Source organism: Oryctolagus cuniculus, chromosome 3 (assembly GCF_051225735.1).
Source record: "Oryctolagus cuniculus isolate XC-2025 breed Fujian yellow rabbit chromosome 3, ASM5122573v1, whole genome shotgun sequence".
Taxonomy (NCBI): Eukaryota; Metazoa; Chordata; class Mammalia; order Lagomorpha; family Leporidae; genus Oryctolagus; species Oryctolagus cuniculus.
The window spans coordinates 36,900,417-36,916,907 of NC_142869.1; the positions used below are offsets into that span (position 1 = coordinate 36,900,417).

Genomic DNA, 16,491 nt, shown 5'->3' on the forward strand with positions numbered 1-16,491 from the left:
TCAGTCTGCAAATCCAAGGAGTCACATCTGAGTAATGTCACTCACAAATGGACTCAGTTTATACAAGATCCTGGCCTCTGGGCCTGAAGCCTTAAAGCAGCAATAAGCAAACTACTACTCTCTGTGGTCCAACCTGAATTGCTGCCAGATTGATGGGTTAGCAGCAGAACACATGCCCATCTAGTTTTGCACTATAATGGCAGAATTGAGTAGCTGTGACATAGACCAAAAAACATTCATTCTCTGAGCCTCTTACAGTTTGCCAATCCTTGCCTTAATGAGATGGGAGAGGGTGAGGGAGAGAGGAGGCTTGAGAGGCAGAAAGTATATTTGCCTACAGGAGGACCATACATAATCTGTGGCCCAGAAAGCAGACTCTTTGGAGGAAATAAAGACAGAAGCAAAGTCCTTTTTAGTCTCACCATTAAGAGGGTAGAGGGTTTTTCCCCCTCCTCATTTGAACCTATACTGATCTTGTTACTGTTTAACCTTTTAAGAGAGAAGTGATACTATACCAATTCAGAACTTGAACTGTTAAGAAAGCAAGGAAGCTTCTGCTTTTGGACTCTGGGGAACCCTAAGTTGACATGTGAAAGGTCTGGGATGTCTCCACAAAGAGGAGATAACCTGAGACTACAGGAGAGAGAGAACAGTCTAGCATCCCAGTGTCTTGATGCAGCCTCCTGAGTATTCCAGCCACAGCTGCCATACGACCGCAACTGCAGGAGGTCCTCAAGCAAGAGCCACAGAATTGCCCAGTGGAGACCAGTCAACTCAGAACTCAGAGAGGGAAACATGGCTATACTTTTAAGCCACTGAATTTTGGGGTAATTTGATTCATAGCCATACAAAACTGAAACATATATTTCTAACATCTTATTAACAGGGAGCACATGCTTCTAAAATCCTGGATTTCTACTTCAGGTCTTTAGTAGTACAGTAGTAAAGGACCTGAGAAGTTTCTGGCCATTAAGCAGCAGGTTATTTTTCAAAGTTAGCTTATTATTTTCTAATCCCTTACTCACACATAAGCTTATTGTTTACAAATATAATAATCTAATGTTAAATTTTGTAAGTTTGACAACTATGTACTAATGACAAGGAATGTTTCCAAGTACTGGCTTAATTAGTTCCAGAATCTGTAACATTTCAGTTTAAACATAAAGCTAACTGGGCTACTGGGTGGAAAAAATGGAGCATCTCCAACACAGTAACATACTATCAATGTTAAATTAACCCTCCCTACTTCTTCAGTTGTAATTGAAAATTTAGCTAAAAACCTGTAAGTTTTTAAAAGTGGTTTTTGGGATTTACCTGCCTTTCTTTTTAGAAAATTAGTGAGATCCTCCAGAAAAATAAAAAATATACTCACCCTTGTTAGATTTGAAATAAACATGGAAACTTCAAAACCCCAAACTACACCAGCTTAGTAATGAGCATAGTTACTCATACAGGAGTGAACAGCTTATAGAACTGCAACATTTAATACAGGTTGAGTGCCCCTTATCAAAATGGCTTGGGACCAGAGGAGTGTCCATTTTCAGATATTTTTAGTTTTGGGATATTTGCACAGACTTTATCCAACTGAATATACAAAATCCAAAAACTTTTAAAATATTTATCTTTTGTTATTTACTTGAAAGAGCCACACAAAGAGAGGCAGAGTGAGGGAACTAGGGAGGAAAGAGACAGAGAGTGAGAAAGAGACAGAGAGTGAAAGAGAATCTTTCATCTACTGGTTTGCCCTCCAAAAAGCCACAATAGCCAGGTTTGGGCCAGGCTGAAGCCAGAAGCCAGGAACCCCATCCTGTTCTCCCATGTTGCTGGCAAGGTCTTATGCCTTACCAGGCATATTAAGTGGAAGAACCAGAACTTGAACCAGTACTCTGATATGGGCTACCACCATCACAAGCAATTGCTTAACTCACTGAGCCCCAACACTGTCCTCTTATGTCCAAAACTTTGAGCAACATGATGGTACTCAAAAAGTTTCAGATCTGGGGTCATTTTGGATTAGCGATGCTCAACCCATATGCCAGTTATATATTCACGGGACTGTGCTATATTCTCACTATATCAGAAGATTCATTTCCTCCAAATAAAGTATTATATTATACTTTCTAAAAGACACATCTATGGGACATGCTCAATCGGACTTGCCCCAAATGGTGGAGTTAAAATCATGTCAGGGGATCCCAATACAATCCCATCAAGATGGCATGTACCAATGCCATCTCACTAGTCCCAGTGATCAATTTCAGTTCACAATTGATCATAATGATAGGACTAAGAGTTAAAGGGATCACACAAACAAGACTAGTGTCTGCTAATACTAACTGATAGAATCAAAAAGGGAGAGAACGATCCATCATGGGAAGTGGGATACACAGCAGACCCATAGAATGGCAGATGTCCTAAATAGCACTCTGGCCTCAGAATCAGCCCTTAAGGCATGCGGATCTGGCTGAAGAGCCCATGAGAGTATTTTAGGCATGGAAAGCCAAGACATCCTGGGGAAAAAAAAAAAAAAAGACCTAAATGAAAGATCTCTGTGAGTGAAATCCCAATGGAAAGAATGGGGCCATCAAAGAAGGAGGTACCTTTCTCTGAAGGGAGGAGAGAACTTCCACTTTGGCTATGACCCTGTCAGAATAAGATCGAAGTCGGCGAACTCAAAAGGCTTCCATAGCCTTGGCAACTCATGACTAGAGCCTAGGGAGATTACTGACGCCATAAACAGGAGTGTCAAATTGTTAAGTCAACAACAGGAGTCACTGTGTACTTACTTCTCTTGTGGGATCTGTCCTTAGTGTGTTGTCCAATGTGAAGTAATGCTATAACTAGTACTGAAACAGTATTTTACACTTTGTGTTTCTGTGTGGGTGCAAACTGATGAAATCTTTACTTAATATATACTAAATCGATCTTCTGTATATAAAGATAATTGAAAATGAATCTTGATGTGAATGGAATGGGAGAGGGAGCGGGAGATGGGAGGGGTGTGAGTGGGAGGGAAATTATGGGGGGGGGGAAGCCATTGTAATCCATTAACTGTACTTTGCATATTTATATTACTAAATAAAAAAAGAAAAAAAAACAAATTAATAAAGGAAATAATAAATGGGCATATTTTATTTCATCCTCTGGAAAACACATGTTTATCTTATTAATCTGACACTAAAAAAAAAGTCTTACCAGAGCTTTCCTATGTTTATAGATGAAATCTTCAGCTGACTTAGCCCATTTGGGGAGAATGACATCATTTACTAGTTCTTTGGAAACTTGTAGGCGACCCAAGTTAAAGTCTAAGACATGTAAAAGATAAATGGATCAAATAATTTTGCTTCAATTATTGAAGTAAAACAAACACAAATGAAGGCACATTACTAAGCAAAAGGATGGCTTTTTTCTTATCTATTAATGTGTAGTCTATCAGTTAATTAATAAATAAAAATAAAATAGTAGATATAATGTAAATCAAAACAAGAATTTTTGTTGTTGAGAAAAGCATGGGAAAACTATGTAACTCTCACTCTAAATTATCAACAATGTAATACCAAGTATTCCTCTAATACTAACAACAAATAACATAGTCCTTCTAATGGCTAATTTATAAAATACAGCTCCTTAGAGCTTTTTGTTAAAACTTATAAATTAAACTTACTGGTAGACTTGTATTTGTCTTATGGAATAATAATAATAAACTTATATATCACTATTTTAAGCAGATTCTTGCATAACAAAGTTTTGCACCTATAGTTAGAACACAACATTTTGACAAAATTTTCCCAAGTATAAAATTTTCTTGTTCATACAATGTGGGAGGAAAAGTGTTAACATGAAAGAGCTTCAAATAAGAGTCCTAAAATTCCAGTCTTAGAATAGCAGTGAGCTGTCTTGAAATACCAATGTCTCAAGCTGGAGAGGGTTTAATGCCATGGGATGACAGCATGCAAAGAGTTTTGGGCAATATTAACCCCAATCGATGTGAAGCAGATATTGCTTGCTCTCCACTGGTGGCCACTGCCCCTTTTTATTTGCTATTCGAACCTTTATTTCATTTGCATTTACAGCTTTGGCATGAATCCCAGAGTGTCCATTCCAGGTGACTGGTTTAGGGGTTCAGTATATGACTCCACTCTGGAGAATAAGTTATGACAAGGGGTTTCTCGCTCTTAAGGACACAATGGATCAACACTACCTGTTCTTTCTCAGATGCCAGTGTATCTATCTATGATGCCTTAAATTTCTTCAGTCATCTGTAACCATGAGAAGAACCAGCCAAAGACAAATAATGGCAGAGTGAAAACACAGAAAGAAATTGACCTTTATAAAACCACCACACCTCAAGGTTTTTATTACGGAAAACACTACAATTTCTTGGTTTTTACAGTTTGAGTTGATTTTATTAATATCTATTCCTGAAGGTATACTAACTTATTTATTTGCTTTCTCTCATCACCTCATTTCTGACAAAAAGGCAATATATAGTTAGAAATGGGAACGATCAGGGCAAAGTGCTAAGGACAGCAACTGGCTCTGATGAGTATCACAAATTGTGAAGCAAAGAGTACTTTCAATTCTATATCCAAATTTAGTCTGTGCTTCTGAAATAAGAATCTAGAATAAGACTCAAGTCAATAGATTTTCCTTATTTATTTTTTTCTTGAAGTCACCAATCCTGACCACCTTGCTCTGAGAATCCAATGCCCTGTCTCCCATACCCTGTTCCACAGTGCATTATGGAAGCGAGACCAAGCCCTAGATATGCTCTTCCCAGCATGACAAGTAATTATACTGAACAAGAAAAGGGTGGGACATTAACATCACACATAACAGAAGAAAGAAGTCAGTTATGACCTCCTAACACTGCTGAATTACCCTGTAGAACATCAGTCATAAAAATCTTACCAATTTTTTACGCTTAAAAATGAATGTAAGGGGGCCAGCATTGTGGTGAAGCAGGTTAAGCCTCCACCTGCAGTGCCAACATCCCATATGGGTGCAAGTTTGAGTCTCAGCTGCTCTACTTCCCATTCAGCTCCCAGCTAATGCACCTGGGAAAGCAGCAGAGGATGGCCCAAATGCTTGGGCCCCTTAGCCCATGTGGGAGATCCAGAAGAAGCTCCTGGCTCCTGGCTTTATCTTGGCCCGGCCCTGGCAGGTGCAGCCATTTTGGTAGTGAACCAGCAGATGGAAGACCTCTCTCTCTGTAACTCTACTCTTCCAGATAAATAAAATAAATCTTAAAAAAAAAAATGAACAATTTTTGAATACTGTATTTAGCTCCAAGCTTCTTGACTTCAAAAATATAGTATGAATTTTCAAATAGTGTAATAACTTATACTCTGTTGTTATTTTCAGTTTGCTTCGTTGTAATTTTTTTAAAAACGATTTATTTATTTATCTGAGTGGCAGAGTTACAGAGAAAGGGAGACACAGAGAGAGGTCTTCCATCCACTGGTTCACTCCCCAAATGGCCATAACAGCTGGAGCTAGACCAATACGAAGCCATAGCTTCTTACAGGTCTCCCAGGTAGGTGCAGGAGCCCAAGAACTTGGGCCATCTTCCACTACTTTTCCCAGGCAATAGTAGAGAGCTAGATCAGAAGAGGAGCAGCCAGGACCCGAATCGGCACCTGTATGGGATGCCAGCACCACAGGGAGCCTATATGCCACAACTCTGGCCCCAGGTTGCCTTCTCTTATATACTTAAGTCAGGCGTCAACAAACATTTACTACTAAGGGCCAAAATAGAAATACTTTTGGCTTTGTGAATGATGTAGTCTCTATTGTAACTATTCAAATATGCCATCATTTGAAAGTAGCCCTATATACATGATACATAAATGAACTGGCTGGCTGTGGTCTAATGAAAATTTAATAAAAACATTTGTTTGCCCATGGATTTGGCCCATGCACCTGTAACTTGCTGATCCCTGGCCTAAATCCTCACCTTTTCAACTCAAAAGACTTTTAACACAAGTGGGATACATAGCTGAAATAGTATATGGCCATTTGTGTTCTTCTAAAAAACACTGTACTCTGATAGATTATCTTACCCAATTAAGTTTGACTCATTTAGCTTAGTTCCTTACAGCGCTTCCCTGGCAGGTGAGACTGGTACCTGGTACCCTGTTACAGAGTAATCTATAAACAGAATGAACCTTAAATAACCCATAGAACACTATAAAAATGTCTTGAAAGATACTTTTCAGGGTTCTCCATTAGGACAGGCTCAAATTTTTAATCCCTATTTCTTACGATTTTGATTTTCCAAGAACTCTGGGAAGTAGAAGAATTCAGGAATCAGTTCTTTCACATCATTTGGATTATCCATGAGAGCTTGCCAGGTAGCAGGGAGAGAATGGAACTGTCGATCTGCGCAGTCAAACCTGCAAGGGGAAAATGAATGAGAGCAACAACAAGGCGTGAAGCAAAATCTTTAAACTCTCCTGAGGTTTTCTAACAATAACTCTTTTCTTAAGCTTTCCGAAACTTTAAAGTCTAACATACCATTTGTTCCCCTTATTATGATAATCTATCTTTCAAATTCTATTGTCATGAAATGTATACTATAATTTTAACCACTAGTGCCATCTTGGTAAAAATAGTTGAAAGCAAAATCACCCCTGAGAAAAGTTTCAGGTAAATTTTTGAAAGTTTTAAAAAAAAAAACAAAACTGTATTTATTTGGCAGTCAGAGAGTGAGAGACAGAGACATGGAGGTGGAGGAGGGGAGAGAGAAAGAGATTCTCTATCTGACAGTTCACTCCCCAAATGGGAGCTGGGCCAGGGCCAAAGCCAGGAGCCTAGAACTGCATCTGGGTCCCCATGAGGGTAGCAAGAGCCTAAGCACTTGGGCCACCTTCCATTGCTTTTCCAGCTGCACTAGCAGGGAGCAGAATCAGAAGTGGAGCAGCTGGGACTTGAACCAGGAACTGGAGCTCATATGAGATGCCGGCACTGCAGGCAGTGGCAGCTCAACCCACTGTCCCAATACTAAGACTCTATTTGGGGGCTGGCGCTGTGGTGCAGTGGGTTAACGCCCTGGCCAGAAGCGCCGGCATCCTATATGGGCGCCAGTTCGAGACCCGGCTGCTCCACTTCCTGTCTAGCTCTCTGCTATGGCCCGGGAAAGCAGTAGACGATGGCTCAAGTCCTTGGGCCCCTGCAACCACGTGGGAGATCCGGAAGATGCTCCTGTCTCCTGGTTTCGGATTGGCACAGCTCAGGCCGATGCACACATTTGGGGAGTGAACCATCGGATGGAAGACCTCTCTCTCTCTGCATCTCCTCTCTCTGTGTAACTCTGACTTTCAAATAAATAAATAAATCTTCAAAAAAAAAAAAAAAAGACTCGGTATATGTTTACTGGACATTCGTACATCTTCTTTGGAGAAGTGTGGTCAGATCCTTTGTTCATTGCTATTTTATTTTTTGAAAATTCATTTGTCTTTATGTATTTGAAAGGCAGAGGAAGAGACAGAGAGAGAGAAAGTGTGTGTGTGTGTGTGTGTGTGAGAGAGAGAGAGAGAGAGAGAGAAAGAGAGATAGCATCCTAGTTCACTCTTCAGGTGCACACAACACTAATGGCTGGGCCAGGCCAAAGCCAGGAGCCAAGAACTCCATCTAGGTCTGCCAAATACTTGAGCCCTCATCTGCTGCCTCCCAGGGTGCATGGCAGCAGAAAGTCGAATTGAATGTAGAAACAGGACTGGATCGCAGGCACTCCAAAGTGGGATGCTGATATCCCAAGTGGCAGCTTAACCAGCTGTGCTTCAACAGCTACCTCCCCATCTTTGCTCATTTTTAAATTCAGCTGTCTTTTCATTATTTAGTTGTCTTTATATGTTCTAGAATCAAGTCCTTTGATCTATCTACAGTTTTCGATTTCTTGTTGGTGTCTTTTGACATCAAAACAGAATCTATTTTAGAAGCTTTAAAAAACCTTAATCATAAAATCATTAAAAGCTGAGAGGACTCAGTTACACTTTCTTGTATCTTATCGGAGGGAAGATGACCTGTTATTTTCCTATCTAAATGAAACATCTGGGGATGGTTACTGATCTCTCTCTCTCTTTTTAAATACATTGTGTGTTTATTCGAGAGGTAAAGTTACAGACAGAAAAAGGGAGAGACAGAGAGAAAGGTATTCTATACGCTGGCTCATTCCCCAAATAGCTGCAATGGTTGGAGCTCAGCCAATCCAAAGCCAGGAACTTCCTTGGGGTTTCCCACCCATGCGCAGGGGCCCAAGCACTTGAGCCATCTTCTGCTTTTTCCTGGCCCATAGCAGAGAGCTGGATCTGAAGAGAAGTAGCCAGGACATGAACCAGCGTCCATATGGGATGCCAGTGCCACAGACAGAGGCTTAGCCCACTACATCACAGCACCAGTCCAGAGTCTCTCCCTCTCTAATTAATTAATTTATTTATTTGAGAGGTAGAGTTATAGACACACAGAGAGAAATACAGAGAGGTCTTCCATCTGCTGGTTCACTCCCCAAATGGCCACAATGGCCAGAGCTGATCTGATCTGAATCCAGGAGCCAGGAGTTTCTTCCAGGTCTCCCATGTGGGTGCATAGGCCCCAGCACTTGGGCCATCCTCTACTGCTTTCCCAGGTCATAGCAGAGAGCTGGATTGGAAGAGGAGCAGCCAGGATACAAACCGACACCCATTTGAGATGCCAGCACAGCAGGCGGATGCTTTAGCCCACTACACCCCAGCCACAGTGCTAGCCCCCCAGAAACTCTTCTTAAAAGTCTTTTTGTATTTCAGACAGGAATAACTGTGAGACATAGAAGCTACAATGAAACAAAATAGAATAATCAATGTTTAAATAGCTCTTTATTAGGTGGCAAAGGCAAAATGGTAATGTTAAAGAGTAAGGCAACACAGAAACATGAGGTATATGAATAGGGATACCTATAGGACACCAGCAGGAAGGGGATTCATGGAGAAGTTAAGTCTCCTGAGGATTATTAGGAAAACTGGAACCATAGCAAGTAATAATATCCACAGGTAGTATGTTAATACAGTGGTATCACAGATCTGTTTGAGCTACTCTATAATGCAAGGGTCTCTCTCTTTTTCTGCTTGTCCTGATAAATATTCTTGAGAGAACTACATAGGCATTGGTTAGGTTTGACTCTCAGGTAGATCAAATCTAACTCTATGTCTCTGGTAGATTCCTCAAAACAGTATGAATCACAATGGTACTGAGATAACCGTGAATAAGCCATTTTCCTTAAAAGTTATCTGTGTAAGTCAGTTTGAGTGATTCATTCTCAAATTAGCTTGGCTACTTATTATCTAAGTCAAAACCTAATAGAGGGGGCTGGCGTTGTGGCTTAGTGGGTAAAGCTGCTGCCTGCAGTAACGGCATCCCGTATGGGCACCGGTTTGAGTCTCAGCTGCTCCATTTCCAATCCAACTCTCTGCTTTGGCCTGGGAAAGCAGTAGAAGATGGCCCAAGTCCCTGGGCCCCTGAACCCATGTGGGAGACCCAGAAGAAGTTCCTGGCTCCTGGCTTCATATTGGCTCAGCTCCAAGCTGCTGTGGCCAACTGGGGAGTGAACCAGTGGAAATAAGACCTCTCTCTCTTTCTCTCTCTGCCTGTCCTTCTCTCTCTGTGAAACTCTGACTTTCAAATAAATAAATCTTAAAAAAAAAAAAAAAACTAAGAGAGGACATAAAAGACACATCCCTGAAACATAATATAAGACATAAAGTCACATGGTTTGCAACACTAACCTATAATAGGAAACGGCATATTTACCCAAAACATACCTTCCACTCTGGAGCTGGATATGGAGGGTGGTGAATGGTTCTACACGAATCAGATAGTGCATGACCCCCGCAGAATTTGAATAGTGAGTGCCATAATGAAACTTATCAATAGTTCCCATAGGATCCTCAAAATTTTCATATCTAAAAAGAGAAATTAAAGCTTTATAACAAAATAGTAAAATTACATAAGTGAGCCAGTTTGTAACATATTGCTAAAAATGTAGCTTTTTGAGTCAGTGTATTTGCATCATCATCATCATATCATAATGAATAAAGAAAGTTTTATTCCTTAATACTTTTTCCTGAACAAAGAAATATCAATAATACTGGATTCTAGAAAAATTTATTACTATGCAATAACATGTTCACTATCAAAAAATTAAAAAAAAAAGAGATAATTAAAACAGAAGAAATTTGAAATCAACTGTAATTCTACTTCCCAGAGTTGATTAGGATCAACTTTTTGGTTAATATTTGTCCATCCTAATGTACGAGTTAATATTCAAATATTTCTGATGTAAAAGCACTATACAGGGGCCGGCGCTGTGGCGCAGCGCGTTAAAGCCCTGGCCTGAGGTGCCGGCATACCATATGGGCGCTGGTTCTAGTTCCAGCTGCTCCTCTTCTGGTCCAGCTCTCTGCTGTGGCCTGGGAAGACAGTGGAGGATGGCCCAAGTCCTTGGGCCCTGCATCTGCATGGGAGACCTGGAAGAAGCTCCTGACTCCTGGCTTCAGAGCGGCGCAGCTCTGGCCATTGCGGCCAATTGGGGAGTGAACCAGAGGATGGAAGACTTCTCTGTCTCTACCTTTCTCTGTAATTCTGTCTTTCAAATAAATAAAATAAATCTAAAAAAAAAGTACTATACATAATGTATTGTTTACTAATTATTTTTTGATTTAACGATACTTTCAGGTCAAAGTTGCTTATATCTATGCTAACATGTACCACTAAAATTTAAAACAACTTATATCTTTGATTGCCGATAAAATAAGTTGTCTAGGGAGCCCAGTGCTGTGGTGCAGTGGGTTAAAGCCCCAGTCTAGCTCCAGCATCCCATATGGGTACCAATTTGAGCTCTGGTTGCTCCACACCCAATCCAGTTCCCTGTTAATGGGCCTGAGAAAGCAGCAGGGGATGGCTCAAGTCCTTGGGCCCTGCACCCACGTGGGAGACCCAGAAGAAGCTCCTGGATTCTGGCTTCACATCTGCTCAGCTCCAGCAGTTGTGGTCATTTGGGGAGTAAACCAGCAGATAGAAGACCTTTCTCTTTCTCTGTCTTTACCTCTCTCCGTAGCTCTGTCTTAAAAAAAAAAAAAAAAGTTATCTATACTGGGGCCAGCACTGCAGTGCAGTGGTTAAGCTGCCACCAGGAAGGCTGGCATGGCATCCCAAATTGGAACCAGTTCAATTCCAGGCTACTTCCACTTCTAATCCAGCTCCTTGTTAATGCACCTGGGAAAGCAGCAGGTGATCCAAGTGCTTAGGCCTCTCTGCCACCCATGTTGGAAACTCATCTGGAGTTCCTGGTTCCTGGTTTCATTCTGGCCCAACCATGATCATCACGGCCATTTGAGGAGTGAAGCAACAGACAGAAGGTCTCTTTTTCTCCTGTCTCTCTCTCTTCTTACTCTGTGTAACTATACCTTTCAAATAAATTAATAAATCTTTTAAAAAATAATTTATATGAGTATTTCCTATTGCAGCTTTTCCTCCCGTCTTTTTCTTTTTAATTTGAAAAGCAGAGGGAGGGAGGAATGAAGGGAAGGGGAGGCAGGGGGGGAGAGGAAGAGAAATAGAGTACCCACGCACAGGTTCGCTCACATCTACTGGTTCACTCCCTAAATCCCTGCAATGGCCACAACCAGGCTGTGCCTGGAGGTGGAAACTCAATCCAAGTCTCTCTGGTGGGTTGCAGGAACCCAGCTACTTGAGCTATCACTACTGCCTCCCGTAGTCTGCATGAGCAGGATGCTAGAAACTGAACTCTGGCACTCTGATGTGGGACACATGGATCTTAAACACCAGACTAAACACCCACTCCTACAACAATGGTATTTTTTTTTTAAAAGATTTACTTATTTATTTGAAAGGCAGAGTTAGAGACAGAGGCAGAGAGACAGATGGCTGCAACAGCCAGAGCTGCGCCAGTCTGAAGCCAGGAGCCAGGAGCTTCTTCCAGGTGTCCTACGTGGGTGCAGGGGCCCAAGGACTTGGGCTATCCTCCACTGCTTTCCCAGGCCACAGCAGAGAGCTGGATCGCAAATGGAGCAGCCGGGACTTGAACCAGTGCTGGCCCTGACAATGTTATTTTTTTAAAAAGCTTTTTCAGGTTACTGCTAGGAAAAAATGTTGACTTATAGTGGTGATGGAACAGCAAAGTTCCAGTGGTAAATTACATAAAACATTAAATATAACCAAAAGCACTGAGGAATATTAGAAATGAAGAGTTTTAAAAATATGCCACAAAGAACCATCCACTTTTTTTTTTAATTCTTTTTTTTTTATTTTTTATTTATTTTTTTGACAGGCAGAGTGGACAGTGAGAGAGAGAGACAGAGAGAAAGGTCTTCCTTTGCCGTTGGTTCACCCTTCAATGGCCGCCGCGGCCGGCACACCGCGCTGATCCGATGGCAGGAGCCAGGTACTTCTCCTGGTCTCCTATGGGGTGCAGGGCCCAATGACTTGGGCCATCCTCCACTGCACTCCCTGGCCACAGCAGAGAGCTGGCCTGGAAGAGGGGCAACCGGGACAGAATCCGGAGCCCCGACCGGGACTAGAACCCGGTGTGCCGGCGCTGCAAGGCGGAGGATTAGCCAAGTGAGCCGCGGCGCCAGCTAGAACCATCCACTTTCAAATAAAACTGTAAGTTAGTTTGTAAAATAGATTACTATCATCAGAAGTCATTAACTGAAAAGTCACCTACAAGTTTACAGGGAGACAAAAGGAAATTAAAATCAGACTATTCTTTTGCCTGAAAGCAGTTTGATTTGGAAAAAAGAAAACAGAAGTTTATAGAGTAGATCATAAATAATATATCAGAATTATAGAAATTTCCTTTTGTTATTTAATGACACTTTCCAAATTTTTACAACTTCACTGTTCTTTATCATATTATTGTATAATATTAAATATTAATTTTTATTTTTCAAAATATTGCCACATTTTAATGTTAGATTAGTGGATGATAAGGTCTAAAATACATAGGGGAAAAAAATTTAGGGACCTATTTCTGTTTAGCACATACTGATTATAAGCCAGAAAGAAACTCAAAACACTGTAGATTTAAATTTCACAAAGAAGGGAAATCAACAGAACCACAAATAGGGTTGATGGCAACATAGATATTTTCAAGAAAACTTAGTGAAGTAATGATCAGACTTAGATGATCAAAAATAGTTGTTCATTAAAAGAAAAAAAATATTAGGTTGGCCCTCATAGAAATCAATACAAATTCAAACAAGCAATGATAGCTTTCAAAAGACACAAAAAGCACTTACTTTTCTCTCATAGTTTTGGCATTTTTATCATTAACTACTCCAATTGGTTTGGAAAGATCTCGAAATACAGCAGGGTTATTTAGGTCCAATTCTTCTGAAGTATAATCTTGTAAAATCCAGGGAAACTAAAAGAGCAACAATTTACAATACAGACATTTATTCCTGGGGTAGCTAATGTTCCCATATCTAGTATCAATGCTTATCTAAACACAAACAGTCTTTAGAAATATTTTTCTCTGTTACAAGCACTTATTAATCTTTAGTTCAATAACTAAGGCCCAAAAACCGTAGTTCCTATAAATCCATTGGAATATATGCAATGGAGTGAAAGAAAAAAGATTTCATTTTTAAATCACTCTTTACATTTACAGACTTCTTAAAAATAACAGGGTATAACACATACAGGAAGGCAACTTCACCTTCATTAGATTTACATAAGACTTACCACAGGATACTGAGCAAGGTCATTATAGGTTCGGCCTGCCATTGTATTTATTTGAATGAGGTAGTCAAAATTTGATATCTCTCTGTTCACCCATTTCTAGAGGGCACAAAAAGAGCAAAATCAAAATCAGCTAATTTTTGTCTTTCAGAAATCAGCAACTATCACTGACAGGACTCATGCTATCTTTTTGTAAACACTGACTACCATATGCATAATAAAAAGAATGGAGCCCATCAAAAAACAAGTTGATTAACATAGAGCTATATCCCCATATATTTCCTAAATTCCTTTCTTTTAAAATTTAGAAAAGGAATAAAAGACTGAACATAAATCTTTCTTTTTTTTAAGACACTACTTCAAAGAGTTAGAGAGGGAGAATGATCCATCTGCCACTTCAGTCCTCAAGTGACTGCAACAGCTAGGGCTGCACTAGGCAGAAGTAGGGAGCCAGGAGCTTCATCTGAGTCTCCCACGTGGGTGCAGGGGCCAAAGTGCTTGGGCCATCTTTCATTGCTTTTCCCAGGCCATTAGCAGAAAGCTGGATCAGAAATAGAGCAGCCAGGACTTGAACTGGAGCCCATATGGGATGGCGGCATGGCAGGCATCAGCTTTACCTGCTATGCCACAATGCCAGTACCAACGTAAATCTTACATTAAGTCTATTTGTCAATTAAATATAAATGGAGTATTTAAAAATTCTTAATTCTATGACTGTCCTACTGTGAAAATTTTATAAATGGAAATATTCAGAAGCATATATATTTTAAAATATCTCAGTATACAAAAACTTCAAAATTCTAATGATGCATTAATTATCCTTAGAGAACTACCTTAATATAGAGCAATGGTACATGGAATTTTTTTTTATTTATCTATTTGACAGATAGAGTTAGACAGTGAGAGAAAGAGAGACAGAGAAAACGGTCTTCCTTCCATTGGTTCACCCCCCAAATGGCTGCTACGGCCGATCCGAAGCCAGGAGCCAGGAGCTTCCTGGTCTCCAATGCGGGTGCAGGGCCAAAGCACTTGGGCCATCCTCCTCTGCCTTCCCGGGCCACAGCAGAGAGCTGGACTAGAAGAGGAGCAACCGGGACTAGAACCTGGCACCCATATGGGATACCGGTGCCACAGGCGGAGGTTTAACCAAGTGAGCCACAGTGCCAGCCCCGCATTTTTTTTTTAAGATTTATTTATTTATTTGAGAGTGCACAGAGAGGGGAGAGGCAGAGAGAGAGAGGTTTTCCATCTGGTGGTTTAAATATGCCACAAAGATGGAGTGCCAGGCTCCTGGCTTGAGCCTGGCACTTTCCCGGCTGTTGTGGCCATTTGGCAAATGAACCAGTGGATGGAAAGCTCATTCCACTTTTCAAATAAATAAAATAAATTCTAAAAAAAGAGAGACAGACAGACATTGACGGGAAAAGTGAGAAAAGAAAGACATGTATCTTAGAGAAAGTCCAATAATTCTCGGGTGCCAGGTTGAGGACTCAGTACTTAAGTTTATTGCTCAGGCAACAACAGAGAATGCACTTCTCATTAAACAAAACTTGTCTTATTGACAACAGTAAAGAATTATTGATGACTCTTGAATAAAACCACTTAAAGATGATGTGTTTGTGGGAGAAAGGAGACAGCCAGGAGGCAAGCACCCTGATTACGAGAGTACTAACAGTCCTAGGAAGAAGAGGAAAGAAAAAAAAAGAAAGAAAACCCACAAAAAAACAAAACCCAAAAAACAATGGCCTTCCTTTGGGTTCAGCAGTACAAGATCAAGAGATGTTGAGATATAGTAAAGTTATAATTTACAAGGGCATTTATTGGGGCCAGTGCTGTGGCACAGCGGGTTAATGCTCTGGCCTGAGGCACTGGCATCCCATATGGGCACTGGTTCTAGTCCCGACCACTCCACTTCTGATCCAGCTCTCTGCTATGGCCTGGGAAAGTAGTGGAGGATGGCCCAAGTCCTTGGGCCCCTGTACCCGCGTAGGAGACCTAGAGGAAGCTCCTGGCTCCTGGCTTCGGATCGGCACATCTCCAGCCTTTGCGGCCAGTTGGGGAGTGAACCAGCGGATGGGAGACCTCTCTCTCTCTGCCTCTCCTCTCTCTGTGTAGCTCTGATTTTCAAATAAATAAGTAGATAAATATTTAAAAAAAATAAATTAACAACAGCATTTATTAAGCCTGGCTGGAAGAAGTACTGATAACAATTTTTTTTGCCTTTTTTTCATGACACTTTTTAAAATTTTTCTGCTTTTTTAAAAATTTGTTTAAAAAGAGAAAATTATTGAAGGGTATAGGTATTAACTGACTGATATGGGAGATGGGGGAAGGCACTGTGTTGGGGAACCAAAGGAAGATTCAAATTTTGTCAATATACAATAATCAAAAGAAAACAATCAGAATAGGCAAGTTTTAATTTCAAGCAAATATCTGATACATAAAATGAACACTCAAATACTGACTTTAAAAATCTTACCTGGGTCAATCCTGATGCTTTGAATAATTCCTGTGGTGATCTGGTTCCGTAACTATTTGGAGAATGAAGTGACAATAGTCTGCTATATATTTTGTTTCTAGCCTATAAAAAACCCAGGATTATATTTTAATTGACACATATATTTGTACATATGATAATTTGACACAGCTATACAATGTGTAATGATCAAATCAAGGTAATCACTATTTTCACATCCTCACACATCTGCCATTTCTATTATTCAGATTATTTCTAGTTATTTTGAAATATAAAAAAAT

The 16,491-nt window shown here is 40.4% G+C and overlaps 1 protein-coding gene across 19 annotated transcripts in view; it reads right to left on the reverse strand.

Moving 5' to 3' along the window:
* Positions 1-16,491, reverse strand: part of NBEAL1 (neurobeachin like 1) — a 197,675-nt gene that overhangs the window by 33,667 nt on the left and 147,517 nt on the right. For all 19 annotated transcript variants that reach the window (XR_016231935.1, XR_016231936.1, XR_016231937.1 and 16 more), the window contains 6 exons: positions 16,214-16,315; positions 13,738-13,833; positions 13,293-13,417; positions 9,795-9,935; positions 6,265-6,395; positions 3,196-3,305 (listed from right to left, as the gene is read on the reverse strand). Coding sequence is in view for 16 of the 19 variants with exons in the window: in XM_089330021.1 (XP_089186147.1) it covers positions 3,196-3,305; positions 6,265-6,395; positions 9,795-9,935; positions 13,293-13,417; positions 13,738-13,833; positions 16,214-16,315 (705 nt within the window). In the remaining 3 variants the exon portion in view is untranslated. The remainder of the gene's footprint in view (positions 1-3,195; positions 3,306-6,264; positions 6,396-9,794; positions 9,936-13,292; positions 13,418-13,737; positions 13,834-16,213; positions 16,316-16,491) is intronic.